Source organism: Psammomys obesus, unplaced genomic scaffold, assembly GCF_907164565.1.
Source record: "Psammomys obesus unplaced genomic scaffold, mPsaObe1.curated_primary_1811, whole genome shotgun sequence".
Taxonomy (NCBI): Eukaryota; Metazoa; Chordata; class Mammalia; order Rodentia; family Muridae; genus Psammomys; species Psammomys obesus.
Window position 1 is genome coordinate 1,150,201 of NW_026592509.1, and position 18,116 is coordinate 1,168,316.

An 18,116-nucleotide genomic window follows, 5' to 3' on the forward strand; every position below is an offset into this window, starting at 1 on the left:
AAAAAAAAAAAAAAAAAAAAAAAAAAAAAAAAACATCTGGCTTATGGTTAGGAAAAGCACTAGCTTTCTAGCTTTAGGGGACCCTGATGGCTCTGCCTAGCATGTCAGTAGCCCATGCCTCATGGGGAGGCCTGTGAGACCTGGCCCATTCTTGGTCCTATTCTCTAGTTTGGTTCACTTTGCTTTATGTTATCAGCAGACATTCTGCTCTTTGTAATTTCCTGCTGGGTATTTAAAATCCTGCAGTTTGTCAAAGGTTAGCCATTTTCCTTCTGACTGATATGGTCATGTGAGGCTCCTTTAGCCTTCCTTTCCCACTGTGCCATCTGCTGGGATGGTCAGGGTCTTGCTGGCATGGGGCTTTCCTTCATAGTACTAAGGCCATTTCCCTCTGTGTTGACCTTCCTCTTGGTGGACTGTATACTGGTGAGAAATCAACTTCTGCCTTTCCACAGGCCCTCTACTCAAGAAGATGGGCCGCACACTAGATCTGAAGGATCCTTTGAGAGGTGTCCTGTCATCCTCTGGGACCTAGCTAACCTTGGGACTAACACCAAAATATGGGCTGTCCTTTTAACCCCTGTTCTGGTTTCATTTCTGTTGCTGGAACAAATTTTCTGACCAACAGCAACATAGGAGAGGGGTTATCTCAGCTCCAGATCACACTCTGTCCCTGAGAGAAGTTAAGGCAGGAGCATGAAGGCAGGCCTGCTTGCTATGCCACAGTATGACCTCCAACCTAGGAGCCCACTTCCCAACCAAGAAATAGAGGAGGAACCACAGAGGATGCTGCCTGCTGGTTGGCAGGCAGGCTCATGCTCAGCTAGCTTTCTTTCGTGGTCCAGGACACCTGCCTAGGGAATGGTGCCTCCCATAGTGGGCTGGGCCCTTCTAAGTCAGCTAAGAATCAAGACATGCACCGCCCCGCCCCCCCACCCCACCCCACCCCCGGGTCAGTCTGATCTACAGTTCCTCAGTTGAATCAGTCCTCGGCTGTGTCTGTTTCACAGTGGAAGTTTTCCAGGACATCCCTATATTCTCCTTGGTTCTGGCTCCCAAGTTACATCAGACTGGACATAGCGCACGTATGATTGCTTTTTGCCTTTTACAGATCTAGTTGGTGAATAGTATTAAAACTTAAGTTGGACTGGAGAGATGGCTCAGTGATTAGGAGCACTGGCTGCTCTTTCAGAGGACCTGGGTTCGATTCCCAGCGCTCAAAACTGTAACTCCTTTACTAGCCAGTGGTGATGTACACCTTTAATCCCAGTATCTCAGGAAGCAGAGGCAGGCACATCTCTGAGTCCAAGGCCAACTGGTCTACAGAATGAGTTTCAGGACAGCCAGGACTACACAGAGAAACCCTGTCTTGAAAAACCAAAAGTAAAAATAAAAATAAAAGAGTTCCATGTCTGTTTTAGGGTTTCTATTGCTGCAACAAGACACTGACCAAAAAGCAAGTTAGGGAGGAAAGGGTTTATTCAGAATATACTTCCATTGAAGGAAGTTAGGATAGGAACTCAAACAGAGCAGGATCCTGGAGGCAGGAGCTGCTGCAGAGGCCATGGAGAGGTGTTGCTTACTGGCTTGCTCAACTGCTTTCTTAAAGAACCCAGGACCACCAGCCCAGGGATGGCCCCACCCACAATGGGCTGGGTCCTCTCCCCCACTGATCACTAATTGAGAAAACGCCTTACAGCTGTATCTCATGGAGGCATTTCCTCATGGAGGCTCCTTCCTCTCTGATGTCTCTAGCTGTGTCAAGCTGACAACAAAACCAGGCAGTACAGTGTTCTCAGCCCCAGGAAAACAGCTCAAGCCTTGACAGAGAAAATGAAGAAAATCATGTGTAACCAGGAATGCCAAAAGGAGCCCCCTGGGTCTTCTTTTGACTTTCCCTCCACTCCTAAACCTTGGTTTGACAGGCTGCTGGTGAGGCAGGTCGAGGCAGTGACCCAGGGACTGGACAGGTGGCTCTTTGTCAGGAGTGTTGCTGCTCTTTCAGACGACCTGAGTTCGTTTCCAGCACCTTCCATGGACTGCTGACAATGCCTGTAAAGCCAGCTCCAGGGAATCCAGTGCCCTCTTCTGGCTTCCACTGGTACCTGCACACACATGGCATACATACAGGCACACACACAAATAAAAATAAATTTTCTTCCTTTTTTTGGTGGGGGGCGGTGTTGGTTTTGGTTTTTGAAGACAGTTTCTCTGTGTAGTTTCTGGCTCTCCTATGACTTACTCTAAAGACCAGGCTAGCCTGGAACTCAGACTCACAGAGAGATCTGCCTCTGCCTCCTGAGTGCTGAGATTAAAAGCATGTCCCATCACCACCAGCAAAACAGATTAAAAAACAAAAGAGAAGGGGCCCAATATGTGTCAACACTGCTGTCGTGGGACCACATGGAGGAACTAGGAAGGACCTGTATTCTCTGGTTTGGACTCCAGAGCCGTGGATCCCAATGTGTGGGCAGCCTGGGTGAGACAAGGGGTCAGTGGGCAGCCAGTCAGGTCCCTCAGAAAGTAAGTTGCTGAAAGCAAGTTAATCCTCCTTCGCAGCCTCAGCAGCCTTGCGTGGCCTCCCCACGGTTAGGATAGAGCAGCTGCCTGGGGACTCAGCGAGCACATGCCCATCTCGTTGCAAGCCAGCCAGTGCCTGCATTCCACATTCATTTACTTACTTACTGTGTGTTCTTATTTGGGGTGCATCCGAATGTGGGAGTCAGAGGACAACCTGCAGGGGTCGTTTATTCTCCCCTCTTCGATTGTCAGTTCCATGGATCAAACTCAGTTTGTCAGGGTTGACAACAAACACACTTATCTGCTGAGTGTTTTTGCTGCCCCCAGGCCTGGGTATCAGATCATCCAAATAGAAACCTTAGTCAAAAGGCAAATGGGGGCCTGTGTGAGCTACAGAAGGATGCCACCTGAGAAGTAGAGTGGCATCAGACAAGCAGCAGCTTCTTCTCCTGGACTTTGTAGACCAGGCTAGACTAAAACTCACAGAGATCTGTCTCAAGTGCTGGGATTAAAGGCGTGTGCACCATGCCCAGCTCACAAGCTTCTTAGTGAGGCCCCTTCATGTTGCCAGATATGTTACTGGGTAATCAGGGTTTTCGTTTGTGTGTTCTTAGTCTTGATAAAAGTAACAGATTCCAGGGGCTTGAGAGATGGCTCCTATTATGGTACTGCTTTTGAAAAGGACTCAGGTTTGGTTCCCAGCATGAACACTGTGGCTCACAACATCTGTAACTCCAGTTCCAGTAGATCTGATGCCTTCTGATGTCTGTGGGCACTAGGCATACCTATACATGTGGCCCGAACACTGGTACACATAAAATAACTCTTTCTTTTAATTTTTTTATTTATTTTATGTATATGAGTGTTCTATCTGAATTTACACCTGCCAGAAGAGAGAATCGGTTCACATAATAGATGGTTGTGAGCCACCATGTGGTTGCCGGGAATTGAACTCATGACCTTTGGAAGAGCGGACAGTGCTCTTAACCACTGAGCCATCTCTCCAGCCCATAAAATAACTCTTAAAAAAAAAAAAAAACTGTGTGTGTGAGAGAGAGAATCTCCATGTAGCTCTGGGTGTCTTTGAACTCGCTCTGTGGACCAGCCTGCTCTTAAACTTACAGAGCTCCTCCTGCCTCTGTCTCCTGTGTGCTGAGAGCAAAGGTGTGTGCTACCACACCCGCTAGATTTTGAGATTTTCTATGTGTATTTCTGTGTGTGGGTGTGCATGTGAGTAAAGGTACTTAAGGAAGCCAAAACAGGGCATCAGATCCCCTAGAGCTGGAGTTGCAGGCAGTTAGGAGGGACCCAGTGTGGGTGCTTTGCCAGAGCAGTATGTTTTTTAAATTGCTGAGCCATTTCTTCAGCCCCCAAAGTCATGCTTTTTTGAGTGAGAACTCAGAAACACCAGCACCCAACAGTGAAGGTCTGTAAGCATCTGATGCTCTGTGGAATGTTTGCAACACAGAAAGGCACAGTTGAGTCCCCTTTCCATTCATTTCCAGTCCTGAGGATCTTCATTATTTTCTTTTGGCTTTTGTGGTTGTTTTAAAGGCAGGATGCCTCCATGCAGCCCAGGTTGGGCTTGAACTTGAGGCAGTCCTCATGCGTCAGCCCCCAAGTGCTGAGATCACAAGCGTATACTACCACACCTGGCATCTCCCTGTGGTTTTCTTTCCATTTTTGTGTGAGTGTGTATGTTTGGGTTTTATGTGTGTTTGTGTGTGCACAGCTGCACATGCGCTTGCACGTGAAGGCCAGAGTTCTACCTCTAGGACCCTTCCTTGGCGGCCATCTACCCTGTTGTGAGACAGGGTGTCTCCTTGGGACCCAGAATACACACAGCAGGTCAGGCTGTGGGCCCACTGCACTCCAAGAGAAGCGCCTGTCTCTGCTCTGCAGCTGGCATGGTAAACATGCAGTGTCACATTTGGGTTTTCCTTTAAGGTTTATTTTTACTGTTTTTTTATTTAAACAAGCTTCACAGCACAAGAACTGAGCAGTTATTACTCTGTTCTTAAACTCTAAGCTAACTTGGCTTCCTCCCGTATTTTTACCATTTTCTAAAACTTTTATTAAAAAGTTATTCATGCGTCTGTATGTGTTTATGTCATGTGCGTGTAGGTGCCTGCGAGGCCAGAAGAGGGCATTAGATCCCTTCAGCCAGAGTTAGAGATGGTTGTGAGCCACCAGATTTGGGTGACAGGAGCTAAAGTTGAGTCCTCTGCAAGAGCAGCGAGGGCTCTTATCTCCTAAGCCATCTCTCCAGTTCAGGCCTGACTTTTTTTTTTTTTTTTTTTTTTTAATGTGCATTGGTGCTTTGCCTGCATGTGTGTCTGTGTGAGAGCGTCAGATCCTCCGGAACTGTAGTTACAGACAGTTATGAGCTGCCATGTGGGTGTTGGGAATTGAATTCGGGTCCTCTGGAAGAGCAGCCAGTGCTCTTAACTACTGAGCCATCTCTCCAGCCACAGGCCTGACTTTTTAAGTGGGTTCTGGGACTCCAACTCAGGTCCTCATGCCTATGCAGAGAGCATTTTTGCACCTCCCCATCTCTTCAGCTCCCCCATATGATTTTCATTTCTTGTGTGCCGTAGAATCTTCCAGGAGGTGGGCACTGGCAGAAGGTCAGGGGTTGGGACCTGGACTGGCTGGCTCTGGCTGGGAGTCTGAAGCCAGTACTACAGGCTTCTGATTATGTGTGGAGGGTACATCTGCTGCAACCTGGGAGCTGAGCTGTGGTCCTGGCTGCTGGAAAGACACTTAGAAGGTGAGGCAGGTATTGCCATGTCCTCCTTTGTCCCTTAGGACACAGGCCTGTACTACCACCGGTACCTCCAGGAGGTCATCAATGTGCTAGAGACAGACGGCCACTTCCGGGAGAAGCTGCAAGCTGCCAACGCTGAGGACATCAAGGTGCGCTGGTCATGGGCTGTGAGGAGGATGTGCTCAAGGGAGCTTCTTGGGGTGTAACAGCTGGGAAGGAGTCTGCGTACTCCCAAAGATGTGCTTAAACATGGACAGATGAGGTACAGCTGTACCATTCATCAGCTATGGAACCTCAATTTGCCATGCCTCCGTTTCCCATCTGTTAGGAGGTAGTCCTGGTCCCTCCTTGAGTTCTTACCTGCTTCCTCTACTTGGCTTCTGTCTTGGTTACTTTTTGCTGTGACGGAATAGTTGACAAAATAACACAAGGAAGGGTTTCTCCTTGTTCCCAGTTGAAGGGTACAGTCCACCCGAGACAGACTTTGCTGCGGGGGTGGGAGGCAGCAGCTGTGTTGTATCCAGTCAAAGATATGGATGAATGCTGGTGCTCACCTCCCCTTCTCCTTTGTTTTCAGTTGTGGAGCCCAGCTCATGGGCTAGTGCCACCACTACTTAGGGAGCATCCTCCTACCTTAATTAACCCCGTCTAGAAACTCCCTTTCAGATATGCGCCATTGTTTGTCTTCTAGGTAATTCCAGGTGCTGTCAGGTTGACAGTCTTTTGTTGTTGTTGTTTGTTTCTCTATGTAGCCTTGGCTGTGCTGGACTTTGTAGACCAGGCTGGCCTTGAACTCTCAGAGATCCACCTGCCTCTGTCTCCCAAGTGCTGGGATTAAAGGTGTGGGCCACTGCCCCCAGCAGGTGGACAGTCTTACCCATCACCAGGGATGTCCATGATGGATGTGTGTGTGCAGGGGGGAGCATCCCAAATGTCAGACTGGGTTGCAGAAGACGCCCTCGAGGTGCCTTCAGGTGTTAGCTGGCACCTCCTTATGACTAATGGCAGGCAGTGTCATAGGGACTTGTTCTAGCAGAGACACTGGGGAGCCCTGGAGTGCTGTGAACAGGAGAGGCCAGGGTCAGCTCTGATGGAGGAACACAGAGTCAAGATGATACCAGGCATAGCCCAGAGAAAGCAACGGACTCAGCATCTTTGTGGGTGGGTGAAGTGATGTCTGGAAATGCTCCCTAAGGGGTGCGTGCCTTCTCTGTTGCGTACTGAAAGCAGAGTTGATTAGAAAGAGGTGGCAGGACAGTCAGCGGCCCTGTGGTGGGAACAGCCTTGTGAGTGTGGGCACCCCCCAGTCAGTACTGCTGGGTCTGAGGTGAGCTGGGCATCTCTACAGGTCACAGCCTACGTCCTGGTCCTGTGGGCAGGCTGCAAGCAGGAGAGACGTGAGCATAATGGAGCATCTGGAACCTGGGAGTTTGGTTGTTTGGCGATCCGGGGTGTGGAGTGTTGCTGCTCAGCACTTCCCCTCCTAGCGCCGGCCTGACTGGGTTATTCCTTCTCTGTCCTTGAAGAGTGGAAAGCTGAGTCGGGAGCTGGACTTTGTCAGCCACCATGTCCGCACCAAGCTGGATGAGCTCAAGCGACAGGAGGTATCAAGGCTGCGGATGCTGCTCAAGGCCAAGATGGATGCAAAGCAGGAGCCCAGTAAGCGTGGGTGGTTGGTGCCTGTGTAGCTCGGTACTGGGTGGGTGGCTCTTGGGAAACGGGGTGGCAGGCCACCCAGGGTTTTCTTTTCCTTCTGGCAGTTTCATACTAATATTATTCTGTCTATCTCTCCCTTTTGTTTATTTTGTGGGGTTTGTGGAGAATTTGCCTTTCTGAGACAGGGTCTCATATAGTTAGGCTAGCCTCAAACTTAATATGTAGTCAAGGATGGCCTGATCCTTCTTCATGTACCTCTTCAGTGCTAGAGTAGGCCACCATATGTTACTGCTTTTTCTTTTCTTCTTCCTCTTTTTTCTTCTTCTTCTTCCTCTTCTCCTTCTTCTTCCTTCTTCTTCCTCCTTCCTCTTCCTGCTTCTTCCTTCTTCTTCCTGCTGCTTCTTCTTCTTTTGGTCTTTCAAGACAGGGTTTCTCTGTGTAACAGAGCCCTGGGTGTCCTAGACTCTCTTCATAGACCAGGCTGGCCTCAAACTCACAGAGATCCACCTGCCTCTGCCTCCTGAGTGCTGGCACTAAAGGCGTGTGCCACCACACCCAGCTCTGCTTTTTCTTGTAAATATTTTTATTGAACTGTAGTAAGGGCCTGTGAGATGGATAAAGACACTTGCCCCCAAGCCTGATGACCTGAGTTTGATCCCTGAACCACATATGCTGGGAGAGGAGAGAAGCCACTCCACAGAGTTGACCTCTGATCTTCACACAAATTCTGTGTACCTGTGCACGCACACACACGCACACACACACACACACACACACACACACACACACACAAAATCATGTAACAACAGTGTGCTGCTGAGTCACACCACCAGCTTCTCATAGATGGACTCAAGGCACGTGCCTAACTGTAGCTGTTTGTTTAAACTCTCACTCTGTACTCCCAGAAAAGCCCAGCCTATATCACCATGCCCACCTACATGGGGCACATTCTTAAGCCTGGTACTAGAAAAGACCTGTCTGAGCAGAAACCACAGTATCACACAGAGCTATAATAGAAACTGCACAACTGCTAAAGGAACCAATAGCTCATATGTCTGAGGCTGTGGGGTGGATAAATTAAATGTGACCTATCTGCACCATGAAACATCAGTCGGCCCTTAAAAGGTCTGAGAAACCTGCATGCAGAACAATGGAAATACACCTCAGAAGTGGGGTGCTGTCACAGCCAGGCACAAGGCCATACAGCACGTGGAACGTCCCCAATAGGGCAGTCCACAGATGTGGATGCAGATGAGTGGCTGCCAGCAGCTGTGGGGAGAAACAGGGTGCTAGCTAAGGGCCTGGGTAGAATCCTAAAAGTCATGGTGCTGCTATTTGTGTATACCTATGAACATACTAAAAACTGTCTAATTGTATGCTTTAAATGAGTGGTTTAGAGCTTGGCAAGATGGCTCAGCCTGTAAGGCACCTGCTGCCCAGCCTGAAAGCAATTAATGAGACACACACTCACCTCAACAAACTCATCAGGGCTAATTATGGAGCCCATGTTAGCAGGCTGTAATGGGGAGGCAGGGACTTCTATTTAGCGTTCTGTTAGGAGCAGGGCCTGGCATTGCTGTCATCGTGGTTACTGTCATTTTAAGCATCAGACTCAGTGGAGGGCCCATGTGCCATCCTCTTTGCTTCCTAGGCCCTCCGTGACTTTTCCTTCTTGCACTCCTGCCCTGAGTCAGGGGTTCTGACAGAACAGCCTTGATAGGTGTTGCTTCATTTGACTTTCCCTTCTCCAGACTTGCAGGTGGACCACCTGAGCCTCCTGAAGCAGTTTGAACACCTGGACCCTCAGAACCAGCACACATTTGAGGCTCGGGACCTTGAGCTGCTGATCCAGACGGTGGGTGAGGGTTAGGGTGGAAATGCTTAGCAGGAGGAGGGGGGGCTGAGTCCTAGATGCAGCCTGGGTCCTGCTCCTAGTGGAGGGATGCTGGGGCTGAGTTCCCTCCTGCTTTTCTACAGGGAAGCAGGGAGGCTAGGGCTCTGGGATGGAGTCTGGTCTCTGCATTGTAGGGTGTTCAGCAGTAGTCCTGATTTTATCCACTAGATGTCTAAGACTGCCTCTTGATGTAACAAAAAGTTGTCTGGCATTGACAACTGTCCCTTGGTGCACAGCCACCTGGAGAGTGCAGCCTCCCCATTAGTAACTGTGTCGCTGCAATGAAAATTAAAAACATGGTAGCTCGAGAAAGCATAAATTCATTGTCTTATAAGGTTTGTTTTGAGCAAGTGTCTTGATATGTAGCCCAGGATGGCTTAGAATTTCCCATTCTCAGGGCTGGAGAGATGGCTCAGTGGTTAAAAGCACTGATCGCTCTTCCAGAGGACCCAGGTTCATGTCTCAGCACCCACATGGCAGCTCACGACTGTCTGTAACTCTAGTTCCAGGGAACCTGATACCTTCACACAAACATACATGCAGGCAAAACACAAATGCACATGGAATAAAAATAAATAATTAAAAAAAAAAAAAAAAAGAATTTGCCATCCTCCTTCCTCAGCCTTCTTAGTGCTGAGATTACAGGTTGGCTCCTTCCTGTATGTTCTTGGCTGCTCAAGCCGGGCTGCTTTCTGTATTAAGCCTCCTCACATGCTCATTCCTAAAATGCTGAGCTTGTGGAGGACTTGGAAGAGTCACATCCAAGCTGCTACTGCACAAACATCATTACTTTGGGAAAGCACCACAGGGGTTGCTGTGGGCAGGACCAACATGGAGATCAAGAAAGTGAGGTCACACCAGGTGTCTGAAAGGAGAAATACGACCTTCTTACCTCTCCACAGGCCACCCGGGACCTTGCCCAGTATGACGCTGCACATCATGAAGAGTTTAAACGCTATGAGATGCTCAAGGAACATGAGAGAAGACGGTACCTGGAGTCTCTAGGAGAGGAGCAGCGGAAGGAGGCCGAAAAGAAGCTACAAGAGCAACAGCGCAGACACCGGGAACACCCCAAAGTCAATGTCCCTGTAAGGACCCCCATGTATACTTTACTTTGTCCAACTCCTAAGCAGGGGGAAAAAATTACAGGTGCAAAACTACAACTCCCAGTAGTCCTTTAGGCAAAACCCCACCTACCTATATGATACTCCATAGGTTGCTGCACCATAGATTGCTGGGAATTGCAGTTCTGCCTTGAAGGGACTAAAGTTTCTTGGGTGGGCACACAGGGCTATCTGACCTGATGCAGTGGCTCTTAGATTCATTGTTTACATGCTCCTGCTGCTCTTCTCCACAGGGCAGCCAAGCCCAGTTGAAGGAGGTGTGGGAGGAGTTAGATGGATTGGACCCCAACAGGTTCAACCCTAAGACCTTCTTCATACTGCACGGTAAGCAGAGAAGGTTATTCCAGACCCATGCTGATGAGAGGTTCTGATGGTTCTGGGGCCTGAATGGCATGGAAAGTCTACCCTCCCAGTAGGGCTTTCTGAGTCCTACCAGGCCTCCTTCATACCCTGACTGGCCAAAGACTCCCTCCCTGTTTCTTCCATGGAAGAGCCAAGTGTTTCTCCTCTGCCAGGCCCTCTAACTGAGCAGACCAGGCTTGAGGAGTACATGAAGAACTACAAGAGCCATGGAGACAAAAAAGTCTTGGTGCCTCTGTGAAACTGCCATGGGTGGTAAGGGGCCTGGAGTGATGGCTGCTCCTCAGAGGACCCTAGCCCTCATGTGGTACTCACAAGCATCGAATTCCAGTTCCAGGGGATCCAGGGCCCTCTTGTCCCCTGAGAGCATTAGGCACACATAGGTACACGTGCATACATGCATGCAAAATACGCATACATATTTAAAAAAACTGCCACCAGACTGTTGGGAATTGAAGTTTTTAGGCTTGAGAGAATAGAGGCTGCCACAAGGATGGCAACCTGAATTGTCACCCGACAGAAGGAGAGAACAACTCCCACATGTTGACCTCTGACTTAATACTTGAGATGTGTTACAGAGGTACGCTGTGACAAGAATGGGAGTGAACCGGAGATCTAGGGAAACATCTAAGGCTCAGATGCCCACAGGAGTGCACATTTTTGGTTTTTTGAGACAAGGTTTCTCTGTGTAGCCTTGGCTGTCCTGGACTCATGTTGTAGAGCAGGCTGGCCTCGGACTCACAGAGATCCGCCTCCCCTGCCTCCTGAGTGCTGGGATTACAGGCATGCACCACCACTTAGCCACAGTACTGAATTTTTCTTTTTTTTTTTTTGAGACAGGGTTTCTCTGTGTAGCCTTGGCTGTCCTGGACTTGCCTGGTAGACCAGGCTGGCCTCAAACTCACAGAGATCTGCCTGCCTCCGCCTCCCTGCGTGCCGAGTACTGAGATTACGGGCATGCTCCACCGCACCTGGCCTGCAGTACTAATTTTTAAGTATGAAAATGTAGCAGTTCGTGGATTTCGCTTGATTTGTTGCCAGAAATGGAACACAGTCTTCTTCATAATGCAGAGCAAGCCCTGTGACTCCAGCCCAACTTGAAGCATTCTGTTGTGCAGCCAATTCCTAAATACCCTTTAATCTTGCAAAACTGGAACTTTGAGCTAAGTACGGTGAAGTCCACCTGGCACCTGACCACCCTTCAGGACCCAGAGGAGACTCAGGAGTTCATGGTCACCTATACCCATGTGGCAACTTGGAGGCCAATCTAACTGAATTAAAAAAAAAAAAAAAAAAGCACTTGGGAGGCAAGGCCAGGTGGATTTCTGTAGACTTCTCTACCCATCAGCTCCTAGTCACCCCTCCTCAACCCATAGATTCCATGTTGTCACCTGCCATTGTCGTTCCTGACTCTGTGACGTTGGCTCAGGGTGCCCTGGGTAAACGCAGTCTGTGTTCAGCCGCTGAATTTGGTGTCATTGCAACTTTAGCCACTCCACATGACCAGTGGCTGTGGAGTTAGAACGGGCAGTTCCAGAGAGGACATGTAAACACGTGAGAAGTGGGGGTGGTGCAGAGTGGCGATCCAGCTGGCAGCATGTGTGGTTAGCCTGTGCAAGGCCCTAGGTTCAGTCTTCAGTGCCACTGAAAAAGCAAAGAAGGAATTACAAAATGATGGGTAGAGCCTTGCTGCCTCACAGGGAGTCATGTTCTAGGTGAGTGAAAAACAAGCACCCACGGACAACGCTCCACAGGCTTCCAGGGCTGGGGGACATACTGCACAAGGAAGGGTAGAGCCAAGGAGGAGGGAGAGGGTGGTACCGCCCGCCCAGCTGTGGGCTCAGCACACAGTCAAGCCAGGGAAATCCAGGAGCCCCGAGAATGGCAAGAAATGCTGGTGGCTGCTTCGTAGGAGACAGAAGTGAGTCTAAGCCTGGCATCGCCTTGAGGGTCAAGCTGGTAGGCAAGGACTGTAGTCCATGGTGCTGGAATTGACATGGACCTTGCTCTCTGAGGAGCAAAGGTCACGAAGCCCCTGGACCCCATACTTAAGACCCTGTTCGCTAAACTTTTTTTTTTTTTTTTTGAGGCAAGGTTTCTCTGCATAGCCCCAACTGTCCTGGAACTCACTCTATAGGTCAGGCTGTCCTCGAACTCAAGAGATCCACTTGGCTCTACTTCAGGGATGCTGGGATTAGAGGCGTGCACCACCACACCCAGCCAAAATGGGTAGCAGCAGGTCCTGCAGGACACTGAAGCCACTGACCATGGGCCATTGTTCTATTTGTCCTTTGCTAAGAGACCATATCCACCCTTAATTCCTTCAGTAGCTTTTCCCTTGGGAACCAGACTCCTCCAACCCTAACATGCCTTTATCTCATTTTGCAGATATCAACAGCGATGGTGTCCTAGATGAGCAGGAGCTGGAGGCCCTCTTTACCAAGGAGGTAAGTATAGCAGAAGCCTTCCGGGCTAGACATGCTTCAGCCTCGTGCACCCCAAGGGATCCTCTGGCTCCCTGTCAGTGAGTGCAGGAAAAAGCTGCGACTCCCAGCAGCCTCTGGAGACAAAGCCCTTGGAGTTCCCAAGGTCCTGGAGAGGCAAAGTATGTACATCAGGAGTGATGTTGTCCTCAGCCCCTCATGCTTGTCCCTTAACCCTGCAGTTGGAGAAGGTATACGACCCGAAGAATGAGGAGGATGACATGAGAGAGATGGAGGAAGAGCGGCTTCGTATGCGGGAGCACGTGATGAAGAATGTGAGAGAAGCCAGGCTGGGGTGGGCAGTGGGCAGCACATTCAGCACAACCTAACCTTGATCTGGCTCCACAGGTGGACACCAACCAGGACCGCCTGGTGACCCTGGAGGAATTCCTGGCATCCACACAGAGGAAGGAGTTTGGGGACACTGGGGAGGGATGGAAGGTAAGTATTGTTTGATGTTGGTCACAGGTGGGAGAGTTGGGAAAGTTGGGAAAGAACTCACCAAGGTGCTAAGCCTTCATTTCCCAGAGGAGCAGAGGGGTTCAGTCTTATTGGAAAAGGCTGACAGACGGACAGCTCACTCCAGTTACTTTATCCAAACGGATACAAGGTTAATTGGGGCTGGGAAAGGGTCCAGCTACCAAAGTTATCTTGCCCTTGCTGCCTGTGGGAGTAGACAACCCACAAAATCTCAGTCCCTTTTGACCATGGCCATAATCAAAGTAAAAACTTTTAAGTTCAGGAGTGTCTTAGGACCAAGGTCGGTGTAGCTGCAAGCTCTCACATAGCACCAAGTGCACATTCTCCAGAGAGTTAACATTTCCTCAAGGTTCAAAAGTCACAAAACGATCTCTCAGCCTCTTCTGATTATAGCAAATGCTTTGCTGAAGCATTTCATTCAGTGCTAGACACAAAGGCTTTACTGTGCATTTCACTATAGGTGAGAACACGGGAAACGCTCAGACCTGAATGTCTCCTAGTTGCAGCCTTTCCTTCAGCACCTCTGGCTGTTTGTTGATCTGTTTGGGCCTCTGCCCCTTTGTGGTTCCCTGGTTTAAAACTCCACTTTCAGTCGTGTCACTGGTGTGTGCCCCTAGCACACACACATGCACCCCAGCCTCACCCTTCCACCGCAGTGAGGCTGGACTTGCCCTGTTGCTCGCCTGACCCTGGCCTGTGCCCTGCAGACGGTGGAGATGTATCCAGCTTATACAGAGGAGGAACTGAGGCGTTTTGAGGAGGAGCTTGCTGCGCGGGAAGCTGAGCTGAATGCCAAGGCCCAGCGCCTCAGCCAGGAGACAGAGGCCCTGGGGCGCTCCCAGGACCGCTTGGAGGCTCAGAAGAGAGAACTGCAGCAGGTGACTGGTTGGAGAATCTGGACCTGTTCTCTGGATCTCCTAGGACCTTTTTCTTTATGCAAATGGGTGTCTTCAGGGCGAGATGGCCTGTAGCTGCCATGTTGATACTTGAGTGTGTGTGTACACAGGTGGCAGCTGCCATCACTAGTAAGGGCAGAGGATTCTCCACACTTGACTATGCTACAACAGCCATTTAACATGAAGGCAGTGAGAGATGTCTGACCCAGGAGAGGAGGATAACGGATCAGTGTGCGAGCATCTAAGCCATCACAGAAGAGAACTGAATCCTTACTGGTGCGAAACCCAGTTCAGTGACAGAGGAGTCAAGGCTATGGGGAAGACTGTGGCCACTTAGCAGGTGGTTGTAGGGTCTTTCTGAGGCCATAATCTCTTGTCTGTGCATCCACTTCCTGCAGGCTGTTCTGCAAATGGAGCAAAGGAAGCAGCAGCAGCAGCAGGAACAGAATGCTCCACTTTCCAAGCCTGATGGGCAACTGCAGTTCCGTGCAGACACAGGTACTGGTTCTGTACCCTGGGACAGTGGGTCTGACAGAGAAGGGCCAGGGCCCAGTCCCTAAATCCAAGGCGAGTATCCTGAGTCTAAGGGAGGAGGCCTGGGCCTGGACTCCTGTGTCTGAGGGAGGACTTGGTGTCTAACATGATTGTCCTGTTCCCTCTGCAGATGATGCTCCTGTCCCAGCTCCAGCAGGGGACCAGAAAGATGTGGCTGCATCTGAAAAGAAGGCCCCGGAGCAGCCCCCCGTGCTGCCCCAGCTGGATTCGCAGCACTTAGGACCTCAGTGACCCCACCCCTCCTGTTCCCACAGACAGTGATGGAAGTGTCCTTGCAGCCTCTCTGGAGGCCAGAGCCCTCTCCTGGGGAGGAGAACAGGACTTCCCTGTTCCTCAGATGCGCTTTCGCCTGTGTCCGCTAGTCTCAGCTCTCACAGCTCCAGATCCTGGTTCCTTCCTTCTGTCTCCTGGCTTTTCTTTTTCTGACAGGGACTCAGTGCTAGAGCTGAGGTTCCAGGAGACCCTCCCTACCTGGAGGGCTTACTCCAAGCCTGCCTTCCTGGTTTGCTTTTAGCTGCTCCAGGCTCAGCCACTTTACTTCCTGTACCTATTGTCAGTGGGTCACAGGAGCTTGGCTTGGTCCCTCTGACTCTCTGCCTTCTGTGGGGTGAATGATTCCTGTCGGTAGCTGGAGGCTCAGGACATGGACGTCCTTCAAGTAACTAACTGCCAGCTCTGCCTGGACCCCTGGCTCCCACCACCGCCTCACCAGGCTTATCCTGACCTCCTGGGCCCAGTACCCACCCCATGGCCCCAGAAGGTATGGCTACACCCCAAGCTGAGGTTCAGCTTCCTGTGGGGTTCCTGAAGATTGGTACACCCACTTCCCTGGCCTCACGCCTCACTGCTGTGTCCTGCCCTGTGCTCCAGTTTCATCAAATATGGCCTGGCACAAATAAACATGAGAGTATCTGTGTGTATGTACTACCCTCATGCAAGTCTCCCTGCATGCCACCTGCCCGACTCCTCAGTATCCTGTGGGCACGGCATTTCTGAGAGGCTTGCAGTGGTAGCTTTCTGTCTGCTTTTGGCAGAATGGCCTCACAGTCAATTTTGTCATGGGGATAGAAGACCTAGATCTGAGCTTGAAAAAAAATTAATGGCTTAATAAGTTATTATAATTATAATAATTTATTTATATATTATTAAGGGGCTGTAGATCAGTTGGTATGCTTGCCTAGCATTCATGAGGCTCCGTCCCACAGGCCACATAGATGAGGCGTGGGGTTAAATGCCTGTAATCCTAGGACTTAGAAGCTGGAAGCAAGAGGATTAGGAGCTCAGTGTCATCCTGAGCTATTTAACAAGGTAAAGCCAGCCTGGGCTAGATGAGGGAGCCCTGTATCCAAAGACAACCCCCACCACCACCACCAAAAAAAAAAAAAAAAAAAAAAAAGGCCAGGCAAGATGGTATACCCCTTTACTGTCAGCACTGGGAAGGCAGAGAAAGGCAGATCCTTGAGTTCAGGCCTGCCACGCCTACATAGTGAGATCATTCTAAAAAAAAGGGGCCACAGAAATGGGTCAGTTGGAATGTGTGCCAGCATGAGGACCTATTCAGTTCCTTGGCACACTTGAATAAAACACTTGTAATCCTAGGAGGGAGGAGGCAGAGTCAGGTGACTCCCTGGGGACTGCTTGTCCACGTTGGCCAGGTGAGCAAGCTCCAAAGCACAGAATCTCAGTAAAGACGCAGTGTGGACCACAGCCAACATGACTCTTGGGCCTGCATGTGTACTATACGTCTGCCGCATAGTAGCTGCAGGGTTTCGAGGAAATTACCCTATTAGCTGTGTCAGTCACTGCAACACCGTACTCCCTTCACGGTCCCACGTGGCTGTGACAGCTCCAGATATCACACACATTTACACCAGCATCCACTCTGGATTCTGTCAGTGGGGGAATCTGCTCCTGGAAGCCCATTACCATACAGCTTCCCACTAATGTCCTGCTGGCCCTGAGAACACAAGGAGGGTGGCTAGCTGTGTCCTCATCTTGGATGGGACATTCTCTGATGAGCTAGTGTGCAGAAAAAGGATAAGGGTATCACAGAGTACTGGCACCGAAACAGCGGCACCGCCATGTCCCCCCATGTCACCGATGGCTTCGCAGGAGCCTCCCTGGAGAGCCTCTCAGTTACACCACCACTCTCCATGTCCCCTAGCATCGCTCAAGGTCACGTGAAGCTGGAGGACCAATACCTGGAATCTTAGGCCTTGTGACTCTCCCCTCTTGTACCTACCAGGGAGGTGCCAGTAGTTCCATTACCATGGACCTGGCTGTCACTGGTTAGCAGCCATGGCTTCTGGGTGAGTGTATTTTGTTCTCCAAAATGGCACCACATACGTGATTCAGGGAGAGACAAAAAACAAAGGACAAAAAACCACCACGCAACACAATAGCTGCACAGCTGGGGGACAAGAACTTCCCTGCCTCCCTCAGTAACCTTAACTGCCTAGAGCTCCTCAGAGAGGGATGCGGCCTTGGGCCACCTCCCACACCAAGGCCTTTTTTGTTGATTTTTGAGACAGGCTTTGTAGCTGTGGCTAGTGTGGAACTCTGTCCACCACGTTGGCCTTCAACTTGCAGAGCTCCATCTGCCTCTGCATCATGAGTTCTGGGGTGAAAGATGTATGCCACCAAGTCCTGCATAAAGCCTTTTTAAAAAATGATTTCTTTTTAGTTCTCGGTGTGTCTGAGCGTGTGCACCACAGTAGTGCAGGAGCCCACAGAATTCAGAGAAGGTGTCAGATTCCCAGGAGCTGGAGTTACAGATGATTGTGGATGCTGGGAACCAAATGGGGGCCCTCTGCAAAAGCAGCACATCCTCCCCACCAGCCACCTCTGCAGCCCCCAGGTACCAAGTCTTAAATATCTACAAGACAAGGATATTGTCTGGCTGAAGGTGGACTTGGTCAAACAACTGAGAATAATTACATAATTGGCCACAGAACTCAGTTGATCCTCTGAGAATTTCCAGTAAGTACAATCTGCGGGGACTTGAGCTTTCCAGAACAGAAAAGGTACCCCCCCCCCCAGAGGTCCAGCCCTGAGCCAGTACCAAAAAAAGGGATGTGGACGAGGACCCTAACTCCAGGGGTCATAGAAGCAGACCAGGGCCTGGAGACATGGCTCAGTGGTTGGGAGCATTGACTGCTCTTCCAGAGGACCCGAGTTCAATTCCTAGCACCCACATGGCAGCTCACAGCTGTCTGTAACTCTTAAGATCTGACACCCTCACACAGATATACATGCAGACAAAACACCAATGCACATACAGTAAAAATAAAATCAATTATTAAAGAGAGAGAAAAAAAGCAAGACCACCTGTCAGGCCTGTGGTGCAAGCCTGTTGTCCTAGCTGCTTGGGGAGCTGAGGCA

The 18,116-nt window shown here is 50.1% G+C and overlaps 1 protein-coding gene and 1 long non-coding RNA gene across 3 annotated transcripts in view; one reads left to right on the forward strand and one right to left on the reverse strand.

Annotated features, from left to right (window-relative positions):
• Window positions 1-15,655, forward strand: part of Nucb1 (nucleobindin 1) — an 18,620-nt gene extending 2,965 nt beyond the window's left edge. For both annotated transcript variants that reach the window (XM_055613638.1, XM_055613637.1), the window contains exons 3-13: window positions 5,329-5,436; window positions 6,814-6,946; window positions 8,695-8,798; window positions 9,740-9,925; window positions 10,195-10,285; window positions 12,710-12,768; window positions 12,987-13,079; window positions 13,153-13,245; window positions 13,992-14,162; window positions 14,579-14,678; window positions 14,845-15,655. In XM_055613638.1, coding sequence (XP_055469613.1) covers window positions 5,329-5,436; window positions 6,814-6,946; window positions 8,695-8,798; window positions 9,740-9,925; window positions 10,195-10,285; window positions 12,710-12,768; window positions 12,987-13,079; window positions 13,153-13,245; window positions 13,992-14,162; window positions 14,579-14,678; window positions 14,845-14,966 — 1,260 coding nt within the window. In that variant the 3' untranslated portion in view covers window positions 14,967-15,655. The remainder of the gene's footprint in view (window positions 1-5,328; window positions 5,437-6,813; window positions 6,947-8,694; window positions 8,799-9,739; window positions 9,926-10,194; window positions 10,286-12,709; window positions 12,769-12,986; window positions 13,080-13,152; window positions 13,246-13,991; window positions 14,163-14,578; window positions 14,679-14,844) is intronic.
• Window positions 10,720-18,116, reverse strand: part of LOC129681620 (uncharacterized) — a 13,643-nt gene continuing 6,246 nt past the window's right edge. The window contains exon 4 of the long non-coding RNA XR_008720864.1: window positions 10,720-11,965. This is a non-coding gene — a long non-coding RNA (uncharacterized LOC129681620). The remainder of the gene's footprint in view (window positions 11,966-18,116) is intronic.